The sequence below is a fragment of the Girardinichthys multiradiatus genome, chromosome 5 (genome assembly GCF_021462225.1).
Source record: "Girardinichthys multiradiatus isolate DD_20200921_A chromosome 5, DD_fGirMul_XY1, whole genome shotgun sequence".
Classification (NCBI taxonomy): Eukaryota; Metazoa; Chordata; class Actinopteri; order Cyprinodontiformes; family Goodeidae; genus Girardinichthys; species Girardinichthys multiradiatus.
This window is the reverse complement of record NC_061798.1, coordinates 18,694,152-18,721,290: the sequence shown is the minus strand read 5'-3', so window position 1 is coordinate 18,721,290 and position 27,139 is coordinate 18,694,152. Positions and strand designations below refer to the sequence as shown.

Sequence of the window (27,139 nt, the reverse complement as noted above, 5' to 3'; positions counted from 1 at the left end):
GGATGCCTCAGTGTTACCCTCTGTGCAGCCCAAAGACCCTCCCAAATCAGTGGCGTCCCAGACCTTAATAAAAACTAATGTGTGTGGTTCATTTCAGCTTGCGTGGACAGAGAGTGCAACATTGAATACAAAAGAACATCTTCACAACATCAGCACGTGTTTTTGCAGGACTCTCATTTGTCTTGTTTCTCCAGCAGGTAAAATCTAATTGCAAGTATTTATATTTTTTTTAGTGCAGCCTAAAGGTCGGCAAAGAAACTGAAACTGTCGAGGGGTTTTTCCAGTGCCTGCTAGCCTTGTTAAAATGTTGCTTTGTTTAGGAAGTTTGCTTTACTTTACTATTCCAATGAAAGTCATCTCTTATAAAATTGCTTTTGTGCATTAGGACAAAGATAATACACAGTTTATATTGTAATTTGCCAATATACTGTGTAGACGGTAAAGCGAATAAAAGTGCTGCATACAGGAAGAAAAACACAAAGAAATACAGTGACATATATTGTATTGAATAGTTTTCTCAAAGATTATATTTCTGTTGAAATAATACGAAGTGTATGTTTGTTTACTATGTGATCTGAGTGGGGTTTATTTGTGCTACAATTTTCAACAAAATTAAAGTGATTCAACAATGTTAATTAATTTAATACATTTAAGTAGTTTTTAAATACACAGTCCTGCTGCCTTCCCACATGTTAGGCTTATTTTGCTGAACCATAGGGCTTTAATACCACTGGACAGATCCACCGATGTCTGTATTGTTTCTGTCCTGGCACTCAGTTTGTGGATTTAGTCGACATTTTCCAGTCTGGCAGCTTCTGATGTTTACTTTACCCCTGAATGTGACTTTTGAGAGCGAGGCCTATCGACTAGGCCAGTAACCGTGACAACAATGGAGCCCGCCAAAGTTATGGTTTTCTCAGAAGTATACAGACAGAGGCATCTATCTGCATGTGTCTAGCTAGTCTGGAAAAAAAACTTAAAGTTTAATTCTTCCTTGAGATTTTCAATTTGTGATTTTTAATATGTTTCCATTACTATGTTTCAGATATGAGGGTCTGCTTGATGTTCATTTTTTTACTTGGTGCAACATTTGCTTCAACTGTGAGTAGTAAAGAGAAACTTGTTAAAATACTATAACATAAAGACACAATGCCTATTAGTTCTGGGTAAATGATCAGTATTTTTGTTATGATAAGGTCAAAGGCAAATCTCATGGAAAACATCATGGAATTCAGAAGACCTCACACTCAGCCACAGAAAAGGTAAAATATCATACAAACACAAAAGGTTTGGGCTAAAATGCATGAGATATTTTAACATCAAATAGTGTCTTGTAAAAGTAATGATGGCACCTAAGTTTTAGAACATTTTGTCACATTACAACTGAAAATTTCAACTCATTTTCATTGAGATTTTCTGTCACAAACCAACACAAAGTAAAGTTTAAGGAAGACTTTGCACGTCTAGAGACTATAAGTTTCATTCCTCCTCTTTGGAAAATAGCAAAAATTCTGTCAAATTGGATGAAGAGCATCTGTGAACACCAATTTCCAAGTCACATTACAGATTCTTATTTGGATTTATGTCTGGACTTTGACCGGGCCATTCTAAGACATGCATACCTTTTCATCTAAACCAGGGGTGTCCAAACTTTTTTTAGTGAGGGTCAAATATAGAAAAATTAACAAAGGGCCGGGCCACACACTAGATGGGACATATTGACGCATATATTTTGTGTGAATTTCTTATTTTAACTTTTTAATTACTTCACATGCAATAAATCAAAAACATGCATTAAACATATACGTTAAGAACACATACTAGGAGATACTGTGTGTATTTCTAACTCACATATAATGTGAGGAACATTGCACTCAGTGGGAGCAGTGATGCTGTCCTTTGGATTAAAGGAGGGTGACATGTCAGGAGAAAGTTTGGTGGTTGAGATACGAAGGACTTCGCAGAGATGGCTATCGGTCATTCTGGTTCTCAGTCTACTTTTGTTCTGATTTAATAGAGAAAATGTTTGTTCACATATACATGTTGAGCCGAACAGGCTCATCATTCTTTTTGCGTTGCGTCTCATCAGAGAAAACTCGGCATTATCGAAATCTGATAGGATTCAGGGAGGGAGAGAAGCTGAAGTTGACTCTTCAGAGAATCATCACATTGCATTTCAATCAGTTCTAACTGCAGACTCTCTTCCGCTTCTTCTGCATCCAGCAGGAAGGGGGTCGAAAACAGCTTGATTTGTTTTTCAATGACAGAAAAATCTTTGAAACGCTGGTTGAATCCTGTCACGAGAGATGCAATCACAGACACGTATTTCTCTTTTTTTAGCCGAAAGGTCGGCCTTTGGAAAAGCAGACTTGATTTCAGACAGCGCAGGGAAGTGTGCAGCGTTAAAGCCTCGTATAGTTGCGTCTCAAACAGACGAAGCTTTAGGCAGAAGGCTTTAATTTGCGCATACAGGTGTGACACCAGCTGTTCTTTGCCTTGTAAGTTCTTGTTCAGTGTATTCAGATGATGCGTAAGATCAACTAAAAACGCCAGGTCGGCCAGCCACAGAGGGTCAGCCCTTCTCTTTTAAAAATTGGTCGATTTAGAGAGTACATCACCGTATTCAGCATCCACATCAGATAGAGAACCCTGAAATTCTCAGTGGTACAGTCCTCTAGCTCAAATTATTGTGACAGTTTTTACAACAGTGTTCATCACATCGCCCAGCTGGACAGTCTTGGCACACAGTGCCTCTTGGTGGATTATACAGTGCATCCTAACAGCCTCACCTCCGTTCTCTTTTACCAACGAGGCCATTCCCTTGCGCAGAGCTTGTCCCATTTAAATCCCATATTTTCAACTGCCTCTGACACAGCTTCAAAAATATCTTTTCCCATCGTTGTGCCCTTTAGGCTCATCATAGCAAGCAGCTCCTCCGTACAGCAAAAGTTATCATACTCTAAAAATGAACAGTTGTGCGGTGTCTGTGTTATCTGTGCTCTCATCGCAGTCTATCGAGTAAAAAGCACAAGCGTTGTCTCTCAGCTGGAGTTTCAAGTTAGCTGACAGTCCTCGATTCTCCGCACCACTGTATTCCTGGATAAGTTCACATTGTTGAAATCCGACACTTTTTCTGGGTACATTATTTCTGTGACTTTGATGAGGCACTGCTTTATAAAATCACCGTCTGAAAACGGTTTTCCGTGCTGGGCAATAAGTTTGGCGGCTTCATAACTTGCTGTTGTGGCGTTTTCCTGTATGTTACTAGCACGAAAAAAAGCCTGCTGTTGAGCTTGAAGGCTAGCTGCCGTTTGCTTGACTTTCTGTGTTTTTCGGCACCGGTGTACGATGTGTAGCTCTGATGTTTGGTCTCATAGTGCCGACGGACATTATACTCTTTCATCACAGCAACATCTTCATTACAAATCAGACACACTTTCCATTGATTTCTTTGAAGAAATACTAATTTTCCCACCGTGTTTGAAATTTTCTACACTTGCTATTTTGCATTTCTACGGTGCTGCCATTTCTGGTGACTGGCGGTAAAAGCTTTTCTTCGACTAATTTCATTTCTGTGGCTTGCTCCATCTAGTGTTGAAACTGAGATGTGCAACAGTGTTGACCTTAAGCTTCTTGAGGATTATGTTACTATAAATGAGTCAACTCCTACTAATTATTAACATTTTCACATTCCTCAAATTACTGGGCAAGGAGGAGGAGTAGCAACCATCTTTCAGTCGGATTTATTGATTAGCCCAAGACCAATCAATAGCTACAACTCTTTTGAATATTTAATCCTTAGTTTTCCTCATCCAAATTGCAAAGCACTAAAACCTCTTCGGTTTGTTGTTTTGTACCGTCCACCAGGACTTACTCTCAATTTTTAGATCAGTTTTCAGACCTTTTATCTGATTTAGTGTTAAATACAGATAAAGTTATTATAGCGGGGGATTTTAACATTCATGTAGACGCTGAAAGTGATAGCCTAAATATAGCGTTTAATGCTATCTTAGACTCAACTGGCTTTGATCAAAACATTAACAAACCTACCCACCTTTGTCTTCATTCTCTGGACCTTGTGCTGACATATGGCATTGAGTGTAAAGACATAACAATATTCTCTCATAACCCTGTCCTGTCTGACCATTTCTTAATAACCTTTGAGTTTAATTTAACCGAGTACTCCACACCTGAAAGAAAATTTCATTATAGTAGATCATTATCAGGCGATGCTGTAACAACCTTCAAATAATCTGTTCCACTTTTAATTTCCTCATTATCACTGAAAAGCACAGTGGAGGGCAATAATTCTGTTTCTGCCCCTTCACAAATTTATTCTTTTGTTCATAGTGTTTCTTCATCATTACGTGATGCATTAGACAATGCAGCCCCCTTGAAAAAGAAGGTAATCATTAATAGGAGGCTAGCTCCTTGGTTTAATTCAGAGCTGCGTACTTTAAAGCACAATGTTAGAAAATTGGAGAGAAAACGGCGCTCTACACACCTAGAGGATTCCTATGTAATCTGGAAAAATAGCCTACTTTTGTACAAAAAGACACTTCGCCAAGCCAGAACAGCTTATTTCTCATCATTAATAGAAGAGAACAAGAATAATCCTAGGTTTCTCTTTATTACAGTTGCTAAACTTACACAGAGTCATAGCTCTGTTGAGCCATCCATTCCCTTAGCTCTTAGCAGCCATGACTTTATGGGATTCTTCTTAAATAAAATTGATTCTATTAAAAAGAAAATCTTTGACATACTCCCGAAGATGATTAATTCATCCTCAGCAAGTGAGACAACATTGGAAATAACTGCAGAACTTGATTTGTGTATGGACTGTTTTGATCCTGTGAAGATTCCTGAGTTATCAGAAATATTAGCTTCATCTAAACCTTCAACTTGTATGTTAGACCCAATCCCAACCAAATTATTTAAGGAAGTGTTCCCTCTGATTACCAGCCCCATTTTAGATATGATTAATCTATCTTTAGTAAATGGATATGTACCACAGGCTTTTAAGTTAGCTGTAATTAAACCTTTACTTAAGAAATCTTCGATTGATCGAGATGACTTGAAAAATTACAGACCTATATCCAATTTTCCATTCTTATCTACAATTCTTGAGAAAATTGTTGCTAATCAAATGTGTGAGCATTTACACAGCAATGACCTGTTTGAAGAGTTTCAGTTCATCATAGCACTGAAACAGCTCTGCTGAAAGTCACTAATGATATTCTTATGGCCTCAGATAATGGACTTGTGTCTGTTCTGGTTCTGTTAGATCTCAGTGCTGCATTTGATACAGTCGATCACAAAATTCTCTTAGAAAGGCTGGAATATGCTGTAGGGATCACGGGAACAGCGCTAGGCTGGTTTAAATCTTATCTGTCTGACAGATTCCAGTTTGTTCATGTAAATGATAAATCATCTTTAAACTCCAGGGTTAATTGTGGAGTACCACAGGGCTCTGTACTTGGGCAAATTCTCTTTACTATATATATATGCTTCCAATAGGTCAAATTATTAGGCAGCATGGGATAAATTTTCACTGTTACGTTGATGATACTCAGCTTTACTTATCCATAAATCCTGATGAGCCCAACCAGTTAGATAGACTACAAGCATGTTTTGAAGATATAAAAACTTGGATGACGTTAAATGTTTTGCTTCTAAATTCAGACAAGACAGAAGTTGTCGTCTTTGGACCGGAGTCTTTAAAAAAGAAACTGCTTAGTCAATCACTTAACCTGGATGGCATTAAATTGACCTCTGATAATAAAGTAAAAAACCTTGGTGTTATTTTTGACCAGGACATGTCATTTAAATCCCATATTAAACAGGTTTCTAGGATTTCCTTCTTTCATCTCCGGAACATTGCCAAAATTAGAAATATCCTATCTAGGAGTGACGCTGAAAAACTAGTCCATGCATTTGTTACTTCAAGGCTGGACTATTGTAATTCTTTACTATCAGGATGTCCACAAAATGCAGTTAAAAGCCTTCAGCTGATTCAAAATGCTGCAGCAAGAGTTCTGATGAAAATTAAAAAGAGAGATCATATTTTTCCTATTTTAGCTTCCCTTCATTGGCTCCCTGTTAAATCCAGAATAGAATTTAAAATTCTCCTCCTCACATATAAAGCCCTTAATGATCTAGCTCCATCATACATCAGAGATCTGATTGTTCAATATGTTCCTAACAGAGCACTTCGTTCTCAGACTGCAGGTTTACTGGTGGTTCCTAGAGTCTCTAGAAGTAGAATGGGAGGCAGATCCTTTAGTTATCAGGCTCCTCTCCTGTGGAACCAGCTCCCAGCTTTAGTCCATGAGGCAGACACCCTGTCTACTTTTAAGGCTAGGCTTAAAACTTTCCTTTTTGATAAAGCTTATAGTTAGAGTGGCTAACTAGGAGCCTTCCTCCCCCCCTGTTGGATGGAGTAATGGGGAGTCAGGTTTAACCTAAACCAGCTCAGTTATGGTTGAGGTGCAAACACACCCTCCATTTCTGCTACCTGTATGACCCCTTCTCTTTTCCAATGGTTATAATCAGTCTGACAGAGGGATGTATCCCAATCATTGTGGTTTTTAGTATAACAATGACCATCAGTGGGACCCTTTGTGAGGTGCCTTGAGATGACATTGTTGTAAATAAGCGCCGCTTAACTAAATAATCTGATCTGAAACTATCTGTGTAGTTATGCTGCTATAGGCTTAGGCTGCTGGAGGACATAACGACCAGTTTCATCCTCTTCGCTATATTCTCACACTACTCTCCAATTTTGCATTATTTGCTGTTATTTCAGCTTTTAACTTTGTTCTCTCTTTTCTCTTCCTAGAAGCTACACCTGGCCTGGCTCTGTGTCTGCCTGTGACACCTTTCTGGAGAGGGGAATCGTCCGAGCTTCTGCTGGCAACAACTTAATGCTCACCCTCTACCAATGATCCACATAGCCCTGTCTTTTAGTGTTTAACCCTTTCTCTCTCCTAGACATGGAAATTGACTGAGCTTTTACTGTAACTAACTCTATGTGCTCTCTTTCAGACTCTAACCTTGAAAACTGGCTCAGAGTTTATCTGTTCTTTCTTTCTAGGTGAAACGACTAAAGGAGCTACATTCATTAACATTTACTTTTCCTTCCCATAGAAAGTACTTCTGGATCAGTGCTTCTGTGTTCTTTTTGTGTCTCTGCTCTGTTCTCTCTAACCCCCAGTCGGTCGTGGCAGATGGCCGCTCACACTGAGCCTGGTTCTGCTGAACGTTTCTTCCTGTTAAAAGGGAGTTTTTCCTCTCCACTGTCGCTACATGCATGCTCAGTATGAGGGATTGATGCAAAGTCAACGCCAGTGACTGTCCACTGTCTCTACATGCTCATCCAGGAGGAGTGAATGCTGCAAGTCACTGACTGGATGCAATCTGCTGGGTTTCCTTAGTTAGAAAAACTTTTTATCCAATTTGAATAAAAAGCTATCTCCGACTGCACTGTTCAATTGTTAGGATTAATTGGAATGTATGTACCTGACTGTTGTGAAGTGCCTTGAGACAACATGTGTTGTGAATTGGCGCTATATAAATAAAACTGAATTGAATTGAATTGTGCGGGCTATATTCAATTGTATTTTCAAAATTTGCTGCGGGCCAATAAAAACTGGATCATGGGCCGCAGTTGGCCCGCGGGCCATCTAAACCATTCCATTGCAGCTTTGGCTGCATACTTAGTGTTGTTGTCCTGTTGGAAGGTGAGCCTCTTACACAGTCTAATTTTTTTGGAGCTTCTAGCAGGTTTTTTACCTGGATTGCCCTGTCATTAATGTGATTCATCTTTCCATCAAATCTGAGCACCTTCATTGTTCATGTTGAAGAAAACAATCCCTACTGCTTGATGATGCTGCCACCACCATGTTTTAAAGTATTCCACAATACATTCCGTTGCCTTCGTAGACCAAAATGTCCAGTTTTATTCTCAATTCAATTAAATTCAATTCAGTTTTATTCATATAGCGCCAATTCACAACACATGTTGTCTCAAGGCTCTTCACAACAGTCAGGTACATACATTCCAATTAATCCTAACCATTGAACAGTGCAGTCAGAGTTAGTTATTTATTCAAATTGGATAAAAAGTTTTTCTATCTAAGGAAACCCAGCAGATTGCATCCAGTCAGTGACTTGCAGCATTCACTCCTCCCGGATGAGCATGTAGAGACAGTAGACAGTCACTGGCGTTGACTTTGCAGCAATCCCTCATACTGAACATGCATGTAGCGACAGCGGAGAGGAAAAACTCCCTTTTAACAGGAAGAAACCTCCAGCAGAACCAGGCTCAGTGTGAGCGGCCATCTGCCATGACCAACTGGGGGTTTGAGAGAAAGAACAGAGACACAAAGAGAACAAAGAAGCACTGATCCAGGAGTACTTTCTATGGGAAGAAAAAGTAAATGTTAATGGATGTAGCTCCTTTAGTCGTTTCACCTAGAAAGAAAGAACAGATAAACTCTGAGCCAGTTTTCAAGGTTAGAGTCTGAAAGAGAGCACATAGAGTTAGTCACAGTAAAGCTCAGTCAATCGCCATGTCTAGGAGAGAGAAAGGGTTAAACACTATAAGACAAGGCCATGTGGACCATCGGTAGAGAGTGAGCTTTAAGTTGTTGCCAGCAGAAGCTCGGACAATTCCCCTCTCCAGAAAGGTGTCACAGGTAGACACAGAGCCAGGCCAGGTGTAAATTCTAGGAAGAGAATAGAGAGAACAAGGTTAAAAGCTGAAATAACAGCAAATAATGCAAAATAATGTCATGTGACAGAGGACATTATTCCACGGTTCCACAGGAACTACTTACGGCAGCAGGTTTCTTTTTGCCACTCTTCCACAAGGGCATGATTTATGGTGTGCAAGAATATAAGCTGCCTTGTCAATAGATTTTCCCACCTAAGTTGTGGATCTCTGCAGCTGCTCCAGAGCTATCATGGGCCCTCCTTATGGCTTCTCTTAATAAAGCTCTCCTTGCCAACTCTTTCAGTTTAGCTGCATGGATATGTTTTGGTAGGCACACTCTTTCCATATTCAGATGATGGCTTAAACAGTCCTCTGTCAAATAGTCAATCCTTGCAATTTTTTATTAAAACCAAAACCCTGTGGCTGCATGGTGGCGCAGTTGGTAGCACTGTTGCCTTGCAGCAAGAAGGTCCTGGGTTCAATTCCTGGCCAGGGGTCTTTCTGCATGGAGTTTGCATGTTCTCCCCATGCATGTGTTGATTCTCACCGGGTATTCCGGCTTCCTCCCACAGTCCAAAGACATGCCTGTTAGGTTAATTAGTAACTCTAAATTGCCCTTAGGTATATGAATAAGTATGTGCATGGTTGTTTGTGTGTTGCCCTGCGATGGACTGGCGACCTGTCCAGGGTGTACCCTGCCTCTTTCCCATAGACTGCTGGAGATAGGCACCAGCTCCCCCATGACCCACTATGGAATAAGCGGTAGAAAATGACTGACCAAAACCCTGCTTTAAACCTCTTCACAATTCTATCCCCGACCTGTCTAGTGTCTTCGTTCGCCTTCATTTTGCTGTTTGTTCACTAATGTTCTCTAAGAAAACTCTGAGGTCTTCACAGAACAGCTGCATTTATAGTGAGATTAAACTATATGTGTGTGGACTTGATTTACAAATTAGGTAATATCTTGCACAGGATTATATTCAGGAGAATCAGACTAAAAGGGGTTGAATATGTCAAAATTTGGAAAACCATGCTTTTTTCTTACTTTAGATTTTGGTGTTACTTTGTGTTGGTTTATAACATATTTCAATAAAATGCACAAGTTAGTGGTTGCAACATCAAAAATTGTGAAAAGGTTTAAACAGCACGAATACCTTTGCAACGCAATAAAAACCAAATGTTTCTCTTCTCTCCTGGGTAAGGAGGTCATCACCATGGAGGCCAATATGCCACAGGTCTTTCCCACTTTGGTCACATTTGAGGCCGGAAGTCCAGAACAAGAAGATGAAGAAGTAAGATCTGAGGATAATACTAATGCCACAAAAGGGCAGAAAGAGGTGATAGAAAAAAGAGAGAAAAGCCCTGCTGTCTTGTTGAGTGAAGAAGAACTGAAAGACCTTTTGAAGAAGAAGGCAGAAGAAGCAGGAGAAGGAGAGGAAGAGGATGATGACATAGCACTGGCAATGACTGAGGGTGAAGTAACTTCAAATTATGAAAAGAAGCCAGATGGCAGTTTGGAAGCAGAGAAAAAGATACCATATAAGGAGAAAAAGAGTGTTGACACTGAGGAAGAAGAGGACAAAGTGGAGGAAAAGAAGGAGAAGCCTGCAAACAAACTGACTGAACAAGATGGGCAGGTGGGATTGTTGGAGGAAACAGAGAGCAGCACAGAATCGGAACCTTCAGCTGATCTCTATTTTGCTGCTGCTAACGGTGAAATACCTGTTCAGGTGGAATCAGAAGATCTCAACCCATTAACTGAAAACCAAAAGTCTCCATCAGAAAAGGATCTTCCAGAAACTAAAAAAGAGGAGGTGGGCGAGAAAGAGCTGCTCATACAAGACATGCAGCCCCCTGAGACAGGAGACAGGGAGAGAGTGGCTGATCAGAACGAGGATTCGTCGACCAAATCAAAAGAAAAACACCCTGGTAGGCAAGACCAAGAGGCAATCATGGACCATGGTCAAGAATTAAAGAGCAGTGCTGGGCTTAAATCTGGTTCACAGCGGTCTGAAGAGGAAGAAGAGAAGGGCAAGAATGACAGAGGAGCTTTCACAAAGAGACAGACAAGGAAGCAGAAGAAAATCAAGAGACCCAGAAAGCACTCCCCACAGAGGAATGAAACACATCCAGTACAAGATCACGACCAAATGGACCATCAGGAGTTTGAGGGCAGCAGCACTCAGAACATAGTCCAGCAACCACAGAGGAAACGGACAAGAAAATGGGTAAATTATTTACACATTTGTTGTTATCCAATTAAATTCAGTTTTATAAAGAAAACTGAATTTAATTGAATTGTCCTTAAGGTGGGTAATCAATGTTTTCCAATTAGTAAAGCTCAAGCAAAAAATCAGACATCAGTTCTGGGATGGAGAATTTAGGGTTTACCTCCCTTATTTTGATCAATCAGATAGCATTATTGCTATCATTCAAACCACAACTCATTCCGACATGTCTTTGACTCAAATTGCCTCCGTGTCTGTCTCGGGTCCAGGGGGTCAGGTCTGTGGCTCCTCACACTCGCTATTGCATATTTTTATTGAGAAACCTTGTATACACAAGCGTGCTCACACTTACACCCACAGGTGTTTATATTCAAGTGTTACCAGATATACAGATGTTCTATATTGAGCTGCAGTTACCACCAAATACATCTTGTATTAATTAGTACCATGCACCTTTTGGTAACATTGCTGCTTTTATATGTTTCTGCAGGTGTAGAAGCAGTCTTCTAGTATCTTGCATTATCTTCATCCTTCTTTCTCTTCTCTGTTCCTCTCCCTTTTTCCTTTTTGCTCTACCTGTCTTACTTTCTCTCTTTCCCTTTTTGTTTCCGTCTCCATGTCCATTGCAATTGAAATCATACCGAAGCAGTTTCTAAGAAAGTTTTTCAAATATATCTAGCGGAGCATTATAGCGTTAGCTGTAATGCTCCACTCGTGAAAGTAAATCTGTTGGGCTTCTGCCAGACAGGACACGGTAAAAAAACCCAACAAAAAACAAAACTCATACAGTTAAAAATCATCCCACCACATAAAGTTAGAGCAAAGAATATCTTACATTAAGGAACAAAGATTTGCGCCAACAAGTGAACTACACAAGCAAATATAGCACAGTTCTATGTAGTGCTGCCACGGCCAGTTGTAAAAACTAAATTCAACTGAAACTGTAGTTAAGAACATAATCCAGTTATCCCTGCAAATTAAATAGGATGAGCTTTCTGATCCAACCGGTAGTGAGGATTCATGAGGAAAAATAAACTTTACACTGATTAATATAGAGAAGATGAATGTGTGTGATAATCATCGGAGCTCCTCTGTCCAAACTTAAGGTCTTAGTTTATACATATTTCAACTATTGAAGAAATATTTTATATATTTGATATGATATTTTGTGGTTGTGATCAAACAAAGCCTAAAAGTTCGACAAATTGGCATACAGGGCCAAATTAATCCTGAAATCCTGAAATGTGTTATTTACATTTCCTCTCCATTTCTTTTAGTAGCCAATAAAATGTCAGTGCTGTGTTTGAAATGGTAATTTTCACTGCAATATAATGTGGTTGTAAGTAGCATTACAATTACTTTTTTAATCACTGTTTTTTAACTGTTTTTCTCTAGGGTCCTATAGTGGGGGTGAATCCAGTGCAGATCAGAGCTGCAGTGGTTTTGTATCCTAGGTCCAGGTCCTCTTTTAGTGGGGACTTACATCTTTCAGGAACTCCAGCAGGTTTGTGTTTAATGCTTGATTATTTATATGAACAAGATAAAAAAACACAATGTCTTTTGATATTAGACATACTATAACTGAGGAGCTGGAAGAAAGAACCGTTATTTCCCAGCCAACACATTGATGTGGGCCTCATATGGATTTGGCTTAGATCAGATGTGTGTTAAATGAGCCGTGGGCTACTAATAGGCTTCTGGAATGAGACCCACTTCAGTTGACTAACACATTGCAGGACGCATTTAAGGCCTATATGGGTCACACTTTTTACCCAGATTGGTTTTGCAAAAAACTTATATAAAATGATATAAAATTATACAAGCAGTTTAAATAATCACACATGATTAATTGCACCTAAGGCCCTTTTTAAAATCCAATACTTAAAGGGTTGGGACAGGAAAACAGGGTTGCACTTAAATTTACTCCAATGGCGTTATTGTTGTTGAATGCTGGGGTTGCAGACCTTTAAGAAATGAAAAAGAGGCCTATGACAGTAGCTGATTACTTGATCTAAATGTAAACATGTGACTAAACATTTAGCACAACGAATTCACAAAAAATTTAATAAACTGGACCATGCAACATAAATAAATGTCTTAAGCTTCAAGATTAATATTAGAATTAATATTAGATTTTCTGTATCAATAAAGCCATGTCTAACAATTGGCATTTGGGCTTCTTTTTATGAATAGCCTATGATACTGTATTTAAATATTACATAACACTTGTTCCTTGCATCTTTTTTTTATTCAGCTGTATTTTTTACCCCTGGTGTATCTGTTTATAATAAATGCTTTATGTTTTTACATTTAAAAGACACCAAGAGAATAATGTATAACATAAAAGGTGCTTTTCTAATTTTTAAAATGTAGATGAAATTCTTAAAGACAGAGTTACATTTAAGTGGAAGTTGATACTTGAAATTTGGCACATACAATGAAACAAGCTACTTGTAAATGTATATGATTTTAAACTAAAATATATCATGATGGAAAATGAACCTTGGGGCTAAAATTTCTCCCATGGTCTCTGATCAGCAATGTTCACCATCCAGTGACTAACGTCCTTCACAAAAGGGGTGATAGTTGTGGAGGACCTAAATGCTGGAAAAAGGGAGGCAGAAGCGGAGCAAAAATACAAACGTTTGTTTAAACAAAAAGCAACACAGTCCAAGGTCAAAAAGTTCAAAGATGTGAACTGATAATCATGAAACTAAATAAATCCTAAAACAAACCAGGAACATGGAGGGAAGCCATGAAGGGCAGAATTACATGGGGCATTAAGCAGTCTCGAACAGTTTTGAGCAGTGTAGAGCAGTATTGAGCAAATGAACCAGCTATTAACAAAGAAAACCAGAGAGCTTATATACTGAGGGAAGAGAGGAGAATGGCAGTGAATGGTGGTGAGATAATCAGGGGAACAGCTGTGGACAGTAAACAGGCAGACTGAGGGAAGATGAATAATTAACACAAAGGAAGCTGAACTAGACACAAAGAAACTACAAACCAAAGACAGAAAAGACTAACACTGATCTAACAGAATAAATCAAAATGCACAAAGACCAGAACACATGAATGAACTAAGAAACTAAAACACAAAGGAAAGAATTAATATGGCAATGCCTTTCTAGCAATAATGAACACAGAGAAATGAACTAAATACAGCAAGACAAAATAATAATAAAGAGCTCAGAAGTGATCAAAATACAGATGCAAATTAAAACTAAAACCCAAACACCTTATGATCACAACACTATCCCAACAATCTTACTGGGGAATCTGCTGACTGGACCACTTTGGCGTAACTTTCACATGAATAGTGCCCGCATTGCTTCACAGTCACTACCAAAACACAGCTCTGCAGGCTTAAGGAGTGAACAAGGCAGATCAGGTTGAATTTAATCACTGCACCAGCTCTAATGACAGAGGAAAGTAGCAGGTGATGCAGACCGGTAACTGCTCACCCGTTTCCACAAGAATAAACCAGTTAGAATAATAAACCATTTTGTTTATATTCTGATATATAGTATATAACAGGAGTGTTTTTTTTTTTTTAGATCCATGTGAAAATTTCCGCTGCAAGCGTGGAAAAACATGTAAACTTGATGGAGATGGTAATCCTGGATGTGTGTGTCAAGAACCATTAGAGTGCCCACCAAGCATGAATGAGTTTGAACATGTAAGTATGTGCTAAGAGTTACTGTTTCAACTGGAGAGCCTTATCTGTAACAGTTTTTATTTTCGTCTAGGTTTGTGGGACAGATAACAAAACGTATGATACATCGTGCAAGCTTTTTGCTGCTAAATGCAACTTGGAGGGCACAAAGAGAGGCCATAAACTTAATTTGGACTACCTTGGCCCATGCAAACGTAAGAACTACATAGGTTTTTGTTGAAGAAAAACAAAAAAAAATGTTAGGAAGAAGCTTTGACTCTATATTGTACTGTTATCGTGTGTCGTGCTCTCTCAGTAATACCTAAGTGTATGAAGAATGAGCTGGTCCAGTTCCCTCTGCGAATGAGGGATTGGCTGAAAAATGTGCTGCTGCAGCTCTATGAGCATGACTCCACATCCCCAGGCTTCCTGACCCCAAAACAGCGTTTCAGGGTAAGATGCACATTTTATTGTCACTGGATCTACCTGAGTAAGGCAAGCTTCTTTTTCTCTTTTATAGTTTGAATTTACAGAAACCTCTTACACATTACTATATATATATATATATATATAGATATATATATATAAATATATATATATATATATATATATATATAATATATATATATATATATAATATATATATATAATATATTTTGTAACATATATATATATATATATATATATATATATATATATTACTAAACAAAGCAATGCAAAAAAACGTCCTAGGAGCAACAGATCATACTTTGAGGCAGTTTTACAAACCAGATAACAGTTTTCTCCTACACTTTGAGCATTTATTATTCTCGAAGTTACAGAAAAGGCTAACATTTTCAACAGTTTTAAAATGTACTGTACACTCAGCTTAAAGGATGAATGACTTAAAAGATTAATAATTCCAAATAAAAGAAGCAGTGAGTCTCAGTTTTTGATCCCACAAAAGGAAGAGAACAACAGAATGTAGCAACTCTTTGCTTTGACCAAATTAAAGGTTAGGTTTCAAAGTGCTTTATCAGCCAAGACAAACTCGTCTCAACTGTGAAGTGAAAACTTCAAAAGAAGTTTACATAAATAATCAAATAGTTTTGTAAAAGTTAAGAATCTGAATTTAGCTTGTTACAGGGTAAATATTTCTGCCTTTGATTGATATTTAAATCTAATTGTAGGCTGAAATAATTGAATTGAAGAATTCAGTAAGGGTACAGAACCTACATTTTTCTTAATGAAAGTTTCACTGGGTTTGTTTACAGGTAAGAGTGCATTCCATTGTGTTCAGGCATGTTCCCACTCCCATGGATAAGAATAAATTCATGAATTTATTTTTTAAGGTTATTTATACAGGCAAATTAAAACAGACCCAACTCCAATAGCTGGGCCACTGTTGTGGGTAATTTTGCCTTGATATATACAGTCATATTCAATAAATTAGAATATTTTTAAAATGTTTATTTATTTCAGTAACTCAATTCACTAAGTGAAACAATATATTGAATTATTAGACACAGCTGGATGGTTTCAAGCCTTTATTTCTGTTAATTATGATGATTTTCTACCAACAGCTAATGGAAACATGACATTGGAAGATTAGAATATTACATCAGACTAATGAAATAAAAACATTTTATACACAATGTGAGATTAATAAAAGGGTTGCTTAATAGCTGCTTAAAGGTAATTCTTAAAAGGTACTTTAAATCTGACAAACGAGCCTCATCGGAGCAAATATTCAAGTTTTTTTAATATGACTTTAGGTGGAGTGGAGCAGTGCAGTGGAGATTGAAGATAGAGATAAGGAGAAATTCTTATGATAGTTAGGATGAAACAAGGCCCAGAGGTATAAGAAATGAAGCAGGAGAAGAGGTGTTTTTCCTTGAAAAATTGAAACTGATCTCAAGTGATGAGATGGGAAATCTCAGTAAATATGTAGATGCAAATCAGGGCTGAAAACGGTCATCTGTGGCATTCTATTCAGATTAGGCTTTTATATTAAATGATTCTGAATAGATCAGAGATGCTTTGTCCTTTAATGTAAAGTCTCTGTTTAATGTAAAGTATCTGTTTAATTCAACAACAGCCTAACTTCATCGTCTTTATTTAGTCACCCACCTGAAGCCATGTGTCATTTTGAGACTCATTGCCTCTAGTACGCTACTATAAGTGTCAAAGGTATATATGCCTATACCATAGCAAAACCTTGAGAAAAATAATAAGAAAAAACAATAAAAGCCTTCTCCTGTTTGTGAGTGATGGGTTTGTGTTTATTTTCTTGTAGGTGAAGAAAATCTTTGAGAATGAGAGGCTTCTTCATGCTGGCAATCACTCTGTTGAGCTTCTTGTGCAGGACTTTGAAAAGAACTACAATATGTACATCTATCCAGTGCACTGGGAGTTTGCTAAACTGGATCAGCATCCTACCGACAGGTACATTTTCACCAACCATGTTGGAGTCACAGCTAATTGGGAGAAAGGCAAAATAATTTCAAAGGCTTTGCTTTCAGAAATCAAAAATTAAACAACACAGTACTTGTTTTGCAGTCTGACTTATACCAAGAAATATTTGTCTTGATCTTTGTATGAATACATTAGATAACCACAGCATAGTGTATTCCCTGGATCTTTTTAATTGGATAACTGTGGGCTATTTTAGAGTACTGATTATCAGTGTACACTGATTGATATTAATCTTCTGTTAAAACTAATATAAAGGTGGTCAATTTAATTGGGTCGATAGTTGCCTATCTCTAGCAGTCATTGGGTTAGAGGCGCAGTACACACCCTGGACAGGTTGCCAATCCATTACAGGGCAACATAGAGACAAACAACCATGCACGCACACACTCATACCTGGGGCCATTTAAAGTAATCAGTTAACCTCACAGTCATGTTTTTGAACTTTGGACCTGGATCTTTTGGCTGTAAGGCAACAGTGCTATACCAACTGCACCACAGTGCAGACCCATAGAAACAACCAGTAAATTTTTAAATGTACTACGTGATGAAACACACTGATGACTATTATAATTCATTAACATTACTATTGCTGTATGCCATTTGTGGCTGTTTTCCAAATAATAGAAGTTATTGAAGTGCTTATGCATTACTCATTTTACTTTTGAAGCAAAAGCATAATTTTATTAGTAATGGACTCTTTACTTCATTATACTATACAATTTTGGTTAATGTACCTTTTTTGTTTTCTTTTTAACAAAGTTGTTAGTTTTTTCCTAGAATTGTAAATGATAAATGTCACCTTATATGTAGAAAATCCACCCACTGCTCATTCTGTGCAGGATCCTGTCCCACTCAGAGCTGGCCCCACTCAGGGTCCCTCTGGTGCCAATGGAGCACTGTATCCCTCTCTTTTTTCAGGAGTGTGATGCTGACAAGGACAAACAAATTACCTTTAAAGAGTGGACCTCCTGCTTTGGTATCAAAGATGGTGAGAGCAGTATCAGTGATGAAACTAAATAATGTGCGATCATATATTAATTTCAGATGGATTGAACGTGGTCTAAAATAGATATGGTGAACATTTCATATACTGTGTTAATCCTTTTTAGTTTAATTAAAAAAAATGTGTTTATTTGCATTTTCAAACCTCTCCCCAGTAACAAGGAAATGCTGCTCACATTCTCTTTAAACCTATCTCTCCACAGAGGACATGGATGTCAACCTGCTTTTCTGAGCTTCATCTCTGCGCCCATCTCCCACTGAGACATTTGGAAACTTTAAAAGGAATCTTCTACACATCACTTGACTTTTGATCTCCAATTAAATATGAGGTCAAATTATGAAACCTGTTTCTAACCCAAACCCCTAACCCTTCCTAATTTTGAAAGGAAAGTATTGGTAATTATTGTTGTTATCCTGTATTAGGGTGTGTTTGGTCATTTAATTAAGGGATTTGTAACTTAGATCAATAAAACTCTTTCCAAGAGTGTTAGATTTCTGTTTAGCTAGTGTTGTCCGGAAAGTGTTTTCTAATGCATTCCACACAGGGGTTAAGTTCCACTTTGTACAATCTTTGATGCTGGCTTTTAAATAACATATGCAGAGTGATTTAGATTAGAATTAATCCTCAAAATCATTCAATGTTAGTGTATTTTCAAACTCTTATGTTATAATTCTACTGTAAGTGTGTAACTGTGTCACTTAACCTGGCAGTAAATGTGGTAAATGTCTTGTGATTTTATGTTTTTTAATTAAAAGCCTAACTGGCAGCAAAAAACATCACAGAAAGATCACACAGAATATTTCTGTGCATCCTGACATTATAAAAAAAAACTGTGCTCCTCTGATGTGTAAAAATAAAGTTTTTTTCACACTTGCGTGGATCCCTGTTGGTAGGCACCAATTTATAATTTAATATTTAAAAGCTTTCTAATGCTTAGACACTGTTTATAAATCAGTACAAGTCGTGTGAGATACTTACACCCATAACGAAACAAAAGTGCGTTTTTCTTTTTTTTTGCTGTTTTGTTATAAACTTTTCTTTAACTGCCTGTATTAAATACCTTTACCTAACCAACTTACGTATTCCATGTATGTCTCTCGGAGTTATCATATAATGCTCCTGTTCCACTGGCTCTATTTAGGCGGCGCGGCTCCACTTGGTCTGGCACAGAACCTGTTGTGTCTGACCCACTGACGGGTGGAGCTTTAGCTGAAGCCCCGCCTCCAGCCATCAGTGTTTTCTGCTGTGCCACTATTAATGTTACTGTGTGAAATTGTCCCATGTTAATCTGTGTGAAACAATAATAAATAAAGACATAAATAGTAAATAAAAACATGTCAGGAGCAGGGACAAAAAAAAGAAGGGTACCGATCTGGAAAAATCTCTAATGGAAATCCTCGCAAAGCAGGCTGAGTGGAGTGGAGCCGGGCTGAATAGAGCCTGTCATAATGGGGCATAAGGCATTTGTTGACAGAATGGAGTATTGGAGTAAGAGCCAATTTTGTCCTATTACACACATTTGTTCCTCAGTACGGTTTACTTGTATTCTGTAGAGTTGAAGTCTTTGAGTCTTATGTTGAGAACACTGAACAGATTTTTGGATAAACTGACAATATAAAATGCATTGAACTTCTTCTTTGAGTCTATATAGTTTCTTGCCTCCAGTTCTTCACTCTTAGAAGAGATGTGTTAAAAATGTACATAAAAATGTGTTGTCAGATGAAATACACATTTTGTTTTAATTTTAACACAAATCCTCCTGATGATTGTGTTAGGTTTAATATGACTATAATTTAACATTTTTGTATTAAAAATACTTTTTTATTGGTCTGATGTAATTTTCTAACTTTTCTTTTATAGCTGCTTGTCAGAATTTCTGAAATACACACTTTCTGATATTCTCATTGATTGAGTTGCACTTGGAGACTGCTTATTAGATGGATATAATATAAAAATGTATTTAGCCAAGACAGGTCATCAAGAACATACTCGTACTTGTACTCGTCGTCTTCCGCTTTATCCTGGACCGGGTCGCGAGGGCAGCAGACTCAGCAGAGACGTCCCTCTCCCCAAACACCTCCTCCAGCTCCTCCGGGGGGAGCCCACGGCGTTCCCAGGCCAGCCAACAGACATAGTCCCTCCAGCGTGTCCTGGGCCGTCCCCTGGGCCTCCTCCCGGTGGGATGTGCCTGGAACACCTCCCGAGGAAGGTGTCCAGGAGGCATCCGGTATACAGGTCCTTCTCAAAATATTAGCATATTGTGATAAAGTTCATTATTTTCCATAATGTGATGATGAAAATTTAACATTCATATATTTTAGATTCATTGCACACTAACTGAAATATTTCAGGTCTTTTATTGTCTTAATACGGATGATTTTGGCATACAGCTCATGAAAACCCAAAATTCCTATCTCACAAAATTAGCATATTTCATCCGACCAATAAAAGAAAAGTGTTTTTAATACAAAAAACGTCAACCTTCAAATAATCATGTACAGTTATGCACTCAATACTTGGTTGGGAATCCTTTTGCAGAAATGACTGCTTCAATGCGGCGTGGCATGGAGGCAATCAGCCTGTGGCACTGCTGAGGTCTTATGGAGACCCAGGATGCTTCGATAGCGGCCTTTAGCTCATCCATAGTGTTGGGTCTTGAGTCTCTCAACGTTCTCTTCACAATATCCCACAGATTCTCTATGGGGTTCAGGTCAGGAGAGTTGGCAGGCCAATTGAGCACAGTGATACCATGGTCAGTAAACCATTTACCAGTGGTTTTGGCACTGTGAGCAGGTGCCAAGTTGTGCTGAAAAATGAAATCTTCATCTCCATAAAGCTTTTCAGCAGATGGAAGCATGAAGTGCTCCAAAATCTCCTGATAGCTAGCTGCATTGACCCTGCCCTTGATAAAACACAGTGGACCAACACCAGCAGCTGACACGGCACCCCAGACCATCACTGACTGTGGGTACTTGACACTGGACTTCTGGCATTGTGGCATTTCCTTCTCCCCAGTCTTCCTCCAGACGCTGGCACCTTGATTTCCGAATGACATGCAGAATTTGCTTTCATCCGAAAAAGTACTTTGGACCACTGAGCAACAGTCCAGTGCTGCTTCTCTGTAGCCCAGGTCAGGCGCTTCTGCCGCTGTTTCTGGTTCAAAAGTGGCTTGACCTGGGGAATGCGGCACCTGTAGCCCATTTCCTGCACATGCCTGTGCACGGTGGCTCTGGATGTTTCTACTCCAGACTCAGTTCACTGCTTCCGCAGGTCCCCCAAGGTCTGGAATCGGCCCTTCTCCACAATCTTCCTCAGGGTCCGGTCACCTCTTCTCGTTGTACAGCGTTTTCTGCCACACTTTTTCCTTCCCACAGACTTCCCACTGAGGTGCCTTGATACAGCACTCGTTGATAACTCGTTGTTAACTCGTTGATTCAGATGATTAGGTTCATAGCTCGTTTAGAGACCCTTTTAATGATATGCTAATTTTGTGAGATAGGAATTTTGGGTTTTCATGAGCTGTATGCCAAAATCATCCGCATTAAGACAATAAAATACCTGAAATATTTCAGTTAGTGTGCAATGAATCTAAAATATATGAATGTAAAATTTTCATCATGACATTATGGAAAATAATGAACTTCATCACAATGTGCTAATATTTTGAGAAGGATCTGTAGATGCCCGAGCCACCTCAACTGGCTCCTCTTGATGTGGAGGAGCAGTGGCTCTACTCCGAGCCCCTCCCGGATGGCCGAGCTCCTCACCGTATCTCTAAGGGAGTGCCCGTCCACCCTACGGAGGAAGCTCCTTTCAGCCGCTTGTATCCGGGATCTCGTTCTTTCATGACCCAAAGTTCATGGCCATAGGTGAGGGTAGGAACGTAGACCGACCGGTAAATTGAGAGCTGCGCTTTGCGGCTCAGTTCTCTCTTCACCACAACGGACCGGCACAGCGCCCTCATTACTGTGGCAGCCGCACCGATCGGTCTGTCGATCTCCCGCTCCATTCTTCACTCACTCGTGAACAAGACCCCAAGATACTTAAACTCCTCCACTTGAGGCAGAAACTCCCCTCCAACCTGAAGAGGACAAGCCACCCTTTTCCGGTCAAGAACCATGACCTTGGAATTGGAGGAGCTGATTTTCATCCCTGCCGCTTCACACTAGGCTGCGAACCGCCCCAGTGCGTGCTGTAGGTCTTGGCTAGAGGGGCCAGCAGGACCACTTCATCTGCAAAAAGAAGAGACGAAATCCTCTGGTCCCCAAACCAGACCCCCTCCGGCCCTTGGCTGCGCCTAGAAATCCTGTCCATAAAAGTTATGAACAGGACCGGTGACAAAGGGCAGCCCTGCCACAGTCCAACATGCACCGGGAACAGGTCCGACTTACTGCCGGCAATGCGAACCAAACTCCTGCTCTGCTTGTACAGAGACCGGATGGCCCCTAATAAAGGGCCCCCGATTCCATACTCCTGGAGCACCCCCCACAGGGCATCACGAGGGACACAGTCGAATGCTTTCTCCAGGTCCACAAAACACATGTGGACCGGTTGAACAAACTCCCATGAACCCTCGAGTACCCTGTAGAGGGTATAGAGCTGGTCCAGTGTTCCACGGCCGGGACGAAAACCACACTGCTCCTGCTGAAGCCGGGGTTCAACTATCGGCCGGACTCTCCTCTCCAATACCCTGGCATAGGTCTTACCAGGGAGGCTGAGGAGTGTGATCCCCCTGTAGTTGGAACACACCCTCCGGTCACCCATCTTATGTAGGGGGACCACCACCCCATTCTGCCAATCCAGAGGCACTGTCCCCGTCCGCCACGCAATGTTGAAGAGGCGTGTCAACCATGACAGCCCCACAACATCCAAAGACCTGAGGTACTCAGGGCGGATCTCATCCACCCCCGAGCTTTTTAACCACCTTGGTGACTTCAGCCTGGGTGATGAAAGAGTCTAACCACGAGTCCCCAGCCTCTGTTTCCACCAGGGAGTGCGTGATGGCAAGATTGAGGAGATCCTCGAAGCACTCCTTCCACCACCCGATAATGTCCCCAGTCGAGGTCAGCAGCTTTAAAGAAAAACTTAAGTTCACAAACTTTTCTTTTATAACACATTTTTCATATCTTTGTGTCAAAAATAAGACATTTTAGCACATCTTTGTGCTGCCGTATGAGGCACAATAGTTGTGTTAAAAGGACAAACATATTAGTTGGATCATAAAAGACACAACATCATGTGCTGTTTTTAACATATCAGTCTTAAGAGTTTTGTGAGTGTGAAACCTGTGACTTCTTATTAAAAACTTTGTATTGTTGTGATTATTAATCTGAGAATATTATTTAATATTTAATATTTAATATTAATATTTAAATATTTTATCAAATAATATTTCGGTCTGTTAAAGGTTGTCCTTTGAATACCAGCCCAGTAAGGCGATGGTATTAAGACAAAATAGAAAGGTGTGAGACGAGCTCTGACATTGTTGAACAGCAAAAACTCTGCACACACATAGAATGCATTCACACAATTTCTTAAAATACAAGAATTTATTAACAAAAATAAGTAAACTCAAAGTCAAACATATTTCAATCAACAAACTCTTTACTATGCTAAAACAATCCTACTAAACTACCAAGATTAAAGAATAGGGAAGACTAATGGGCTATGTACAATATAAACAAGTTGATTAAAGATGGTTGAAACCATGACCAAAAGAGTGATGCAACATTACCATTCAATGTTTATGTTTGAGAACCAAGGATTATCTTGAAGAATCTGGAAATGAAGTTAAGTTAGTCTTGGAACCAACTTAGGCAATAATCAGCAAACGTTTAGACAACCATTCACAATGCAAGATCAGATACAATATTATTTTAATAAAATAATGTTTTCAATAAATGATCTGCTGAATGAAACCAACCTTCTGGATGACTAATTCTCAACAGTATCTCATTAGCTGCCTTTACGTATTGAAATCATATTTGAAGAAATATTATTAAGGGGATATTTTGGAAAGAGCCAAATCTTTCTGGAGAAATGGGGCTTAATGATGTTTACTTAGTTATCAGATTTAGTGAAATAATGTTTAGGGACTATTATTCACTAGCTTGAAACTAACAACCTTTCTGTTAAATATTCTGTAGCAGCAAGCACGTGTTCTTACCGGTTAGCAGTTAAGCTAACAAAGAAGCAGATAGCTTAGCACCAGAAACAAACACATACCTTTAAAATAATAAGCGCAGATGGCGCGTTATGAGCAATCTTCTGCGTTTAAAATCACCCTTCAAGTAAAGTTTGACTTAACTTTAAAAACACAAACACAGAACACAAACAGGGCACGTGTGCTGCAGATAGCCTGCTAGCAATAAGATAGCTGAGTTTCACACAAACAAAACCAAACTTCATAGAATGAAAACATTCAGATCATTTCTTCCTAACTGTTAATCTGCCCAAACCCTAGCCTTTGACCATGGTGAGGAAATGTTGTCCAAGGGCAAAGTTTGAAGAAGGTATCCACAGTCAACAAGCGGTTAGCTCGGTAGCTTCGCGGGGGGTTGAAGGTGCGTTCGCTCTGTGAACAAAAGGGTTAGCTCCGGAGCTGTAGCTGGGCAGCCCATCCTGTCCGCTGACCACATGGGTTATCACGGTCTCTGCTGTCTTCCTTCCAGACTGGGAGACCGCGTCTTTGCAGGGGCTTCTCTCGAACACCGTTTGCTTCTGCAGGGCTCGGAGAGAAAGTCAGCAATGCTTATACCTTAATTTCCCCTCTTTATTAATGAAATCACCGGGTACACAAACAGTGCTTCACTCATACTTAACTTGTGCATATGATCGCATGATCTTATGAAACTCTTGGATCCAGTTTGAAGAGTTTATGTCTTTCTCCCAGCAAAGAGACATCAGCGCGCTTTGTCCCCCTCCTATCCCGATGAACACCGGTGTGGAAGAGAGCGGATGTAGCAACAGCTGTTCTTTTATTTGGGTAGTGGCGTCACAGGAAGTCCGCAGTTATTCCGTTTCCTGGCTGTGCCGGAAGAAGGTTAATGCACTTTATTTTGAAAAGTTCCAGAAGAGTTCGTACCGGAGTTTAATGTTGAAATCCATGGCTGGGTCCCAACAGTATTTTTATGAAAAGTTTTATTTGAAATCCCAAGTTTTTTTTCAGTCTGCAGTTTTTTATTATAGGTTCACATTTGAAAGTCTGTTTCTGGCAAGTTACTTGAACTTTATTTCAGTTTACTTTTTGACAACAAGACATGAATGTGTGTCTCGAGCAACAATAGGTTCAAAAATGCAAGTCACTCCTCTGTGGTTTAGGTTTTCTACTTAATCCTAAATAATGGTTCTCTGTAATGCAACAAACAGAAAGAAGAGAGCTTAGTCATGGTGATAGTAGTGTGTTGTTTTCAGATAAATTCTGATTGGACATTTCTGCTTGACCTCTGAACGAGTGTCTGTCTATAAAAGCAGAACAGGAGGCACCTGTTATCTGCTGACTCTCTGCTGCGACTGACCGACATTGAACATGTTCTGCATGCTGTGGGTTATTTTTTCAACTCTGGCTGTTGTGGTGCAGGGTGGTGTGTCCTCAGGGAGTGCCGAGGCACTTCTCAAAGGGGTAGCAAAAAACAATGGAGGGGGCGCAGCAGCCGCTGGGAATGTTGGCAATGCTGGGGCTCAAAATGGAGTTCTGCTGGCTGGTGAAGCTATCATGGCACGCTTAGTACAACTTGGTGGGTCACTTTTTATACAGCCAGTTGCAAACCCTGGTCAGCCCCCATTGCAGCAGCGTATTCCCATTTCAGCTCTCCAGCAGGGTGGGACTTTTCTTGTGGGACAAGGCGGAGGAGCAAACGGAAATCTGCAGATGGCTCAGCAAGCTGGAAGTGGGCCAGTGATGCTGTATGCTGTGGCACCCCAGAATAACGCCGGAATAGGCCCTAATCTTCCCATGCAGATTCCTGGCCAAGTGCAGCTGTTCTCAGTGGCTGGACCCAACACACAGCAACAGCAGCTAGGTGTTGCTGCTGGTGGTGCGCAGGCGAGAGGAAGATTGAGGTTTCAGCGTTCAGTGACAGCTCGTCTCAGGAGGATGCAGTCTCCATTAATGAAAGCCGAGGCTGATGAAGAGGAGGAAGAAATCTCTGGGATGGACACAGAGGAGAAGCAGCAGTAATGAGACCGTACGGCTCTGACACAGGATTTTTTCAGACCTGTCACATAAACAGCGTTCAAAGATCGCCTTAAGAAATCATTGTTATTATAACTAACAGTCAATAAATTGAATAAAACCACAATTGCTCATAGTTTTTTGATTGATTTATTTACATTTCATCTGTCTCTAAATGTATACCAAGTAAATAAAGCTTTAAATAACATCAACCACCATTATGGTGCATACACAAAGATTGCTGTTATTTATTTGTCAGAGTTAAGTAAATATATACACAAACTTCTGTTTCCAGTGTATTTCCAGCTTGAAACCTGGTCATTTGGCTCTCTAAGCTTAAAAAAAACATGCCACATTTACCTTACTGCTTAGCAGAGTATCTAAGTGTTGCTGATTAAAGACCGTGACAGGATGAAAACAAGCAATCCAATCTCCTACATGAGAGAAATTATTATATTCACATTGGGAATGCCATTTTTAACTATGCAAAACTCCAAGCAAGAAAACATTCCTTACTGGCATCATGGCCGCAGTGTGTAATTAAATGTCCAGACCAGACTTCCCACATGGTGTTTACGTATGTTACCTTGGGCTGCCTAGTCAGCAGCAAAGAAACTGTTCCCAGACAGTTTAGGTGTTTTAGATAATTGTTCAAAGAGTCATTTCTGATCTAGGTGACTCATGAACTTAGCCTGGTCTGTAGAGTCTAATTTTTGGAGAGTTTTTTTTTGGGATCTTTGGTTTGTGATAGACCAATTTAAAGTAACATTTAACTGTGAAGTGGAAGGAATATTATACCGATGTTTCCAAACATTTTTCACATAAAAACCCAAAAAGCATCGCATGGATTTTCATTCAACCTCCTTGCGTAAATTCTTTTGATAGTCACCGTTAACTGTAAATAAAGCTTTAA

At 39.5% G+C, this 27,139-nt stretch overlaps 1 protein-coding gene across 1 annotated transcript; it reads left to right on the top strand.

Annotated features, from left to right (window-relative positions):
• The first annotated feature begins 75 nt into the window (after positions 1-75).
• sparcl1 (SPARC-like 1) lies at positions 76-19,686 on the top strand. Its single transcript, XM_047364660.1, has 11 exons — positions 76-197; positions 1,046-1,101; positions 1,197-1,262; positions 9,916-10,941; positions 12,337-12,445; positions 14,499-14,620; positions 14,691-14,811; positions 14,913-15,049; positions 16,872-17,020; positions 17,890-18,038; positions 18,256-19,686. The coding sequence occupies exons 2-11, from the start codon at positions 1,048-1,050 to the stop codon at positions 18,282-18,284; spliced, it is 1,962 nt and encodes a 653-aa protein (XP_047220616.1). The 5' UTR covers positions 76-197; positions 1,046-1,047; the 3' UTR covers positions 18,285-19,686.
• Positions 19,687-27,139: the final 7,453 nt, after the last annotated feature.